Source organism: Ovis aries, chromosome 20, assembly GCF_016772045.2.
Source record: "Ovis aries strain OAR_USU_Benz2616 breed Rambouillet chromosome 20, ARS-UI_Ramb_v3.0, whole genome shotgun sequence".
In the NCBI taxonomy this organism is placed as follows: domain Eukaryota; kingdom Metazoa; phylum Chordata; class Mammalia; order Artiodactyla; family Bovidae; genus Ovis; species Ovis aries.
In genome coordinates, this window is record NC_056073.1 from 7,402,021 (window position 1) to 7,410,013 (window position 7,993).

The following is a 7,993-nucleotide window of genomic DNA, read 5'->3' on the forward strand; positions in this document are numbered from 1 at the left end:
TAAAGCACCCTCTTGTCCTGTGTGAAATCCAGTCCCAAACGGTGGATGCCCCATGGGCTTCAGGTGGAGGGAATGGAAGGAGGGCTCTGAAGAATGGTGTGTGCGCCAGCAGGAAAGTCCTCAGAACACAGCAGCCTAGTTACTTCCAGCTCAGGCAAACTGACATCCTGTAGAGAATTTGCTGTTCAATCTTGGGCAAGCTATTTAACCTCTCTGAACCTCACTTTCATCTTGGGACTTGGAGGCAGACCACTTCCCCCTTACCGGGTGATTGTGGAGCGTGAATGAGACACAGCATAAAGCACCTAGCCCACTGCCCACATCGTGACAAGCGCTGGAGCTGCGGTCCCTTTCCCATGCTGGTTGTGGAAGGAGTAACGGCCCAGAATTCAGATCTGAAGTTGAGCTCTGCCCCTTGAGCCCTGCCTGAGGGTCTGTCAGAGTTGTGATGAAGATCAAATGAAACAGAGCAAATAAAGCACCTGGTAGGAAGCCTGGCCCGGAAAGTAGAGTGACCGCTAACAGCTAACGTCACGGAGGCGGGCTGGCTGGGTGCCAGGTAATGTTCTTGGCCAATTACAAGTATGAACTCATTTAAGCCTCATTAAGATCCCTTATGAGTTCAGAAAACTGTTAACCTCCTACTATCTCTGACTCTGTGACTCCCTCCCACCAAAGTTTAAAGTCTTCTTATGAATTATCCAGCAGAAAACAGCCCCCAGTTCTGTCATGTCCAGATGGGAAAATGGGAGGAAACACCGACTGGAGCGAATCAAGCCCAGCCCGACTGCCCGATGTCCCTCCCCAGGACCGCAGGAAAAAGCATGGAAAAAAACAGGATTCCACCAGTTTATTCCTCAGAGACAATCAACAGTGACTCACGCCCTCTGTGACACAGGGGGGCCCCCAAGAGGGTCTTTAACCTTCCTCCCCAGATGATATTCACCCCAGATATTTAGCCCTGGGGTCTGCCTATGGACAGCACCTTGGTTACAGAATATTTTTACCAGGAATGAGTTTCCCCAAGTTACTAAGGTTCACATAGGGAAGTGAAGTGAAGTGAAAGTCGCTCAGTCGTGTCCAACTCTTTGTGACCCCATGGACTTTACAATCTGTGGAATTCTCCAGGCCAGAATACTGGAGTGGGTAGCCTTTCCCTTCTCCAGGGGATCGTCCCAACCCAGGGATCACACCTAGGTCTCCCGCATTGCAGGCGGATTCTGTACCAGCTGAGCCACCAGGAAAGCCCTCACACAGGGAACACTGGGAAATTCAAAGAATTAAATAGAGAAACCACAGGGTCCAAGAAGATGTGGAGGGCCCCAGCAGCATCCCCAAGAGTTCAGGCCTCCTCCTCACGTGGAGGGAAAGCTGTAGGGTCCGGCCTCTATCAATCGTGATGACCTGCAGAAGAAAGGAAAAGGAGATAATAATGCTTCGAGCCAACTTGACCCCATCGTTTGTCCCTATAACCATCCATGCCAGAGCCCTTAACACAGTGAGGTGGAAAATTCTAGATCACCAAGCACTAGAAGCCACTTTCAGACACACTGTCGGGGAGAAGTGGAGGAGGCCGGTGCTCCTGCCTTCTGCTCTTGAGCCCAACAGCAGCGGCTTCAATCACACTCAGCCTGATCCCAGCAGACGCGCACCGCCCCCGCCATCAGCACCAGAGATAACGCCCTCTGTCTCCCCCTCCAAGGGACCAGGAGGTGCACAGACCAACAGAAACATTACCTTCTGGATAAGTGGACCCCGGGAGGAAAATGTAGCCTAGGAGAAGAAAATATTTGCGTTGAGGACAGTCTTTTCTTTTTTAATTTTTATTAGACTATAGTTGATTTACGCTGTTGTATTGGTTCCAAGTGTACAGCAAAGTGCATACATCTACCTATACCCCTCTCATCTTCGATTCTTTTCCCATCTAAGCCACTGCAGAGTACTGGGGAGTTTTCTGTGTTATACAGCAGGTTCCTGTTAGTGATCTGCTTTATCCATAGCAGTGTGTAGATGCCGATCCCCATCTCTCAGTTGATCCCTCCCGCCCAGGACAGGCCTGGTGGATGAAAGTCTCCTCCATGGCAGTGGGGGACGCCACGGGAGAGCCAGTCACAAACACAAAGTGGGCAGAGGTTGGGTCTGACGTTTCGGGAGGCTCACTCACCGGAGGAGGCGGCTCTCTGCCAACTGCGCAGACCAAAAACGAAGACGATGAAGCCCAGGACCAGCGTTACCAGAGACAAGGAAACCTTCACCGCCTGCACAGGCAACAGCCCAGGAGCTGCGGACACAGGAACTGAACTGCAACCAGTTCCCAGAGCTGGTCCCCAGAGCGCCTTCGCTGACTGCGACCTCCGCCCAGAGGTTCAGAGGTGCTCATCTGGGGCCCGGGGCTCACAGCAATCCAGGCCTGAGCAAGTGGCCTTTCCTCAAAACCCCTGTCCCGTGGGCCTCTGTTCCTGAAGGTCCCTGAGGAACCCCTCTCCCCAGGTTTGTACCCCGGCTTCCAGATGCTCTCTGAGACCGTAGGGCCCTCCAGGCTTCCCGTTTTCTTTCTTCACCCCAAAGGCACCCTGACCGGAGAATGCAGGGCCCCCCACTCCTCTCTTCACTTGCCTGTGGTGACAATACTTGCTCCCTTGACTGCTTTATTCGAGCATTTTCCCATTAAATTGTCTTTCCACCTTTCCTTTCTGCAGTTCCTTGCTATCCGAGGGCTTAGGTGTCTCTGCCTGTCCGCTTTCAGACTGGCCGTGGGTCCTTCCAGAACCTGTGTCTATCCCACCTCCACAGCCCCCACATCCTGGAACTGGTCCTAGTCTGAATCCTGTGCCCCTCCCAAATTCCTTTCCTTTAACTACTTCCAGTCCTAGGGTTCAAACAGTGATGATTGGCTTGACGCGGTAGCCCTCAAACGTGCACATCAAAGCATCTGTTGGCCTGGGCTTCCCCTCTCTGACACCAAGAGGCTCCTCGCTCTCCTGCGATCTTTATTTCTCCAGTTCCCATCCCTGACCTGACAACGGAACAGTGGAAATCTGAAGATCCTAGAATACTGCATCACAATTTGGGGCTCTGAAAATATGGTTACCAAATCAACATCCTCTTCTCAAGACAATCAGGCTCCCCTCCCACCTTCCAACAAGCGCAGAACAGCAACCACAGCACCATAGCAACAGCAAGGATGATTAACTCTTTATGCCCCAGTATCCCCTGGCCCCATCTCTGGTCAAGCACGCTCCACGAGTTCCTCCAGACTTGCTCGTTTTCAGCATCTCCCTCTCTTCCCTGTACCGTGGACCTCTCTACAGCTTCCTCCCTCTGCCAAAGTACCGGTGTTTTTTTTTTACAACCACCTACTTGCAGTGCTGCTGCTGCTGCTAAGTCGCTTCAGTCGTGTCCGACTCTGTGCGACCCCAGAGACGGCAGCCCACCAGGCTCCCCCGTCCCTGGGATTCTCCAGGCAAGAACACTGGAGTGGGTTGCCATTTCCTTCCCCAATGCATGAAAGTGAAAAGTGAAAGTAAAGTCGCTCAGTCGTGTCCGACTCAGCGACCCCACGGACTGCAGCCCACCAGGCTCCTCTGTCCATGGGATTTTCCAGGCAAGAGTACTGGAGTGGGCTGCCATTGCCTTCTCCAACCCACTTGCAGTAGGTCTCTGCTTTTTGTTGTTTTTGTTGGCCACGCTAGAGCAGCACGTGTGGGTCTCAATTCCCTGACCAGGGATCAAACCTGGGCCCCCTGCAAGTGGAAGCGAAGAATCTTAGCCACTGGGCTGCCAGGGAATTCCAGTAGCTCTCTGCTTTAACGCTAATTCCTCCCGCCTGCTGCACACTTACTCCAGTCCTGAAGGATGAGTTCAGGAGCCCCAATGTGCTCGACCACACAGGTGTAGGTGTCCCCAAAAGAGGGGGTTGTGGCCAGATGGGAGACGGTCTGGTACGTCCAGTCTCCATTGGGCTGGATGACCCTCCAGGCTGTGCCGTGTGGGAGGACCTCCTGCCCGTTCCTCCTCCACGTGATGGCCACGTCCGCTGGGTAGAAGCCCCACACGTAGCAGGCCAGCATCACAGACTCCCTCGTGTTAAAAGGAGTGGTTCTGGCTACCTGCACGGTCGGTGGGCCTGCACAGGAGGAAGAAACAGTCACGAAGGAGGGTACCACCCTGGCTTTTCCTCCAACCTGGTTTCTCTCCTACTTCAAGGCTTCTTGGATTTTGCCCACCCACCCTCCCCGCCCTCACCCCAGGCCTGCACACATCCCTCTGAAAATGAGAGGCTGGAATATACTCCTCTGTACTCTTTCCTGTCTCCCACTCCATCCCTGCTCCTTTCTTTCTCCTTCCTCCAAAATCCTGTTTGATCACTGTAAGTAGAAGCTGGGGCTGAACTGCAAGCTGTTTCAGAAGGCATTGTATTCATTCCAAGTACTTAAAAGCAAATTGTCATCCAGACTTATAGGTGGGGGTGAGCAAAAGTAGGAAAACACCCTTGTCCTCAAATCACATTGAACAGATTAACTTGGTGAAGAAAGTATTTTTTTTCCCTTGAAGAGTTTAAGGCATGTTTGCGTGCTCAGTCGTGTCTGACTCTTTGCGAGCTCACGGACTGGAGCCTGCCAGTTTCCTCTGTCCATGGGATTTCCCAGGCAAGAGTACTGGAGTGGGTTGCCGTTTCCTACGCCAGGGGATCTTCCTGATCCAGGGATTGAACCCCTATCTCCTGAGTCTCCTGCACTAGCAGGCAGATTCTTTACCACTGTGCCATCTGGGAAGCCTGAATAGTTTAAGGAAGCAAGACTAATTCAGGACTAACTCTTAAATTTGGATGAGGGTGGACCCAATTCATCAGATCGTTCATATTGCCATCTGTTGGTAATTTATTTTTCTAGGTGACCCTTCAGCTTGCTTGGGTGTCTTTCAAATAAAATCCTCGATAAAAATCCAAGATATTGTGTTAAAATGCAGATTCCCTAGCCTGCATCGCTGGATATTTTTATTCAACAGATCTGCAGTAGCTCTCAAGGACTTGCATTTTTATTTTTATGTTTTTATTTTAAATTTATTTCTGTCTTTGTTTTTGGCTGTGCCACGCAGCTTTCGGGATCCTAGTTCCCTGACCAGGGGTTGAACCTGAGCCCCCTGCACTGGAAGCACTGATTCTTGACCACTGGACCACCAGGGAAATCCCAGGACTTGCATTTTTAACAAGCACCTTCCCCAGGCAATTCTGAGAAATGATATCTTGAGACACAATACTTTTTAAGATAGAGAACTTCAAGTTTGGTTTTTGTTTTTTTTTTTTAACCAATCTCAAGTCATTCTCTATGCAAGTGATTAGGGAAAGAGTTTGCTTCCCTTGTGACTTAGCTGGTAAAGAGTCCGCCTGCAACATGGGAGACCTGGGTTCGATCCCGGGATTGGGAAGATCCCCTGGAGAAGGGAAAGGCTACCCACAGTATTCTGGCCTGGAGAATTCCACGGACTGTACCGTCCATGGGGTTGCAAAGAGTCGGACACAACTGAACGACTTTCACTTTCACTTTACTTCAGAATTCCCTGGGAGGCTTTCCAAATTGTCCCATGCCTGGGCCCATCTTAGACCCGGGACACCAGAACCTGGGATACAGAGGCACAAGCATTTTGGGGAAAGCCATTCTGGTTATTCTGACAGTTCAACCCCTGGCTGAACTTGGATCTGTCTCCTGAGATGCCCTGAATCGAAGAACATTCTTACTCTCCCTGCAGAAGCTCCTTGCCTGCTCAAATATCACCACCCAGTTTGCATTCCAGCCCCATCCCTGTCAACCCCCTTGTTTCCCTCTCTTTCTACATCACAGGTCCTCCCATTTATCTGCTTCTTTTCTGCCCACATTAAACCCCCTGTCAGTGGAGGGAGCCTTCACAGCCTCCCCTCTCCGCACCATCCCTCTGCTCCCCTCTCTCCTTACGTGTCCTGTGGGTCAGAGAGCTCCAGAAGGGCTGGGTGTGCACGGCACAGTCCTGCAGACCACTGGACAAGCGCTGGATCAGGACATCGTCACTGTTGAGGGAATCTGAGAGGTACTTGGCCAAGCCGTTCAGCACCCCAAATTCACGAGGAACCATACTGGCCTGCAGGGGATCCCAGCAGGTCAGCAAGTCCTTGTTGAAGGAGACGCAATACGTGAACTCTTTTGGATTCCCATCATCGTCCAACAGACAGGTGCTTTCCACGTGTGCCACAAAGCCACCTGCAGGAGCCAGAGAAAGGGGGCAGCTCAGAGTCCTCTGCAGGAGCCCAAGCCTCAGTTACACCTGGTGAGGAGGGCACAGAATTCCTGCCTGAGGCATCATCTGCTCACCAAGCTCATGAACAGGAGTCTCTGCAAGTCTTGATGCAGGCACTAGGTAATCCTAACAGAGAAGTTCCTAGATCCCATTTCCTCTTTACAGAAGACTCAGCATGGAGACACAAGTGACCCAAAATTATTTGCATGTTTAAACACAACAATCTCCCAGGATTAAGATTTTCAGTAAGACCAATGACTGAGTGAGAAAAGGGGGTCAAAGGAAAGAGTCAGGCTTGTTCTGTGCTGTATACATTATTAAATATCCATGCCGCATGTATATCTGGAGGACTCGCCGTGTGCCAGACACCACGCGAGGAACTGGGGACACAGCAGCTATCAACAGGGCCGTCATCACCTTTGCCTACATTCCAGCAAGAGATATCTGTCACACAAATAATTACACAGCTTAATTGCATTAAATTTGCTACACGGATGAACAAGTTTCTACTGTGTAGCGCTGGCAGCTATAGTAATATCCTGGGATAAACCATAATGGAAAAGGATATAAAAGAGAACTATACATGTGCGTTATTGTAAATCAACAATACTTCAATTTAAAAATATAAATTCAAAAAATTGCTGCAAAGCTACAGTACAAAGTGTGGTGGGAGTATATAATAGGGAGATAGACTGCTTTGGGGTGTCCGAATCCAATAGCAAAACAGAACCTCCCAATCCAAAGCGAGCAGAGGAAGGGAGAGTCCTTACCTGCTCCGGTGCGGCCCAGGCTGAGGCCCAGCAGCAGCGGCAAGAGGACAGTCATTCTTTGCTCTGGGGAGACACGGGGAGTTCGGTCCCCTGGACCAGCTCCTCCAGGGGCCCTGGGTCTTCGTCTACCCCAAAAGTTCCAGCCTGGGTAGAGTATCTCTACACACTAAGTGGGAATGTGGTACTGCCCGGGGCCCCTTGATGCTCTCTAAATGAGCAGTTTGGGGCTACTAAGGCCCGAGATAATAAACCTGTTCCTTGCCAGATCATGTGAGCGTTCCAAACTGAGAATTGTCAGACTGCCTAGGTAGGCGGGGACAAGTATAGAGACAAATCATTGAGCATCTCAGCCCAGCATCATCAGTTACCAGGTAGATCTCATCCTGCCCTGGGCTTTTAGCAACTGATCTCTTACTATCCCACAGAACAACCAGTCTGCAGGTGGATTTCCCTTGAGAAGGAAATGGCATCCCGCTCCAGTGCTCTTGCCTGGAGACTCCCTTGGACAGCGGAGCCTGGTGGGCTGCAGTCCATGGGGTTGCAGAGTCGGACACGGCTGAGCAACTCTCACACACACACCCACACAAACACACACAGGTGGATTTCCCTAGATTGGTGGAGAAAATAACCCTGTATTCCCAGGATGTATGCAGCCTAGACTGCCCACTCGTCTAACTGTTTTCTCTCAAGGTCTCCCCAGATACTGAGACAAGGTCACCTCTCTTGCTCCTTTAAGGGAAGTTACTGGGGAACTTAACCCTTGATTACATAACCCGTGGTCTGTCCTGTCACCCAGGAAACAGATGGACAAGAGGCCCTTCTTTTCTGGCCTCAAAGCAAGATGGCAGAATAAGAGGCGCTGTTCCTAAGAGCTCAGGGCCACAGCCCTGAACAGTCCCTCCCTGGGCTCCCATTGCTTCTTCCGTTCTAGCCAGACGAGTTTCATTTTCCCC

General features: G+C 51.1%; 1 protein-coding gene across 3 annotated transcripts; it reads right to left on the reverse strand.

Moving 5' to 3' along the window:
* Positions 1 to 835: 835 nt before the first annotated feature.
* LOC101109746 (HLA class II histocompatibility antigen, DM beta chain) lies at positions 836 to 7,326 on the reverse strand. Of its 3 annotated transcripts, XM_004018740.6 has the most exons (6): positions 7,041 to 7,326; positions 5,952 to 6,233; positions 3,842 to 4,126; positions 2,165 to 2,281; positions 1,738 to 1,773; positions 836 to 1,404 (listed from the first exon to the last, which is right to left on the reverse strand). In XM_004018740.6, the coding sequence occupies exons 1-6, from the start codon at positions 7,093 to 7,095 to the stop codon at positions 1,391 to 1,393; spliced, it is 789 nt and encodes a 262-aa protein (XP_004018789.2). In that variant the 5' UTR covers positions 7,096 to 7,326; the 3' UTR covers positions 836 to 1,390. The 3 variants fall into 3 exon arrangements, with proteins under 3 accessions (XP_004018789.2, XP_042092944.1, XP_060259560.1); XM_042237010.2 differs by lacking the exon at positions 2,165 to 2,281; XM_060403577.1 differs by lacking the exons at positions 836 to 1,404; positions 1,738 to 1,773; positions 2,165 to 2,281 and adding an exon at positions 2,288 to 3,743.
* Between the last annotated feature and the right edge of the window lie 667 nt (positions 7,327 to 7,993).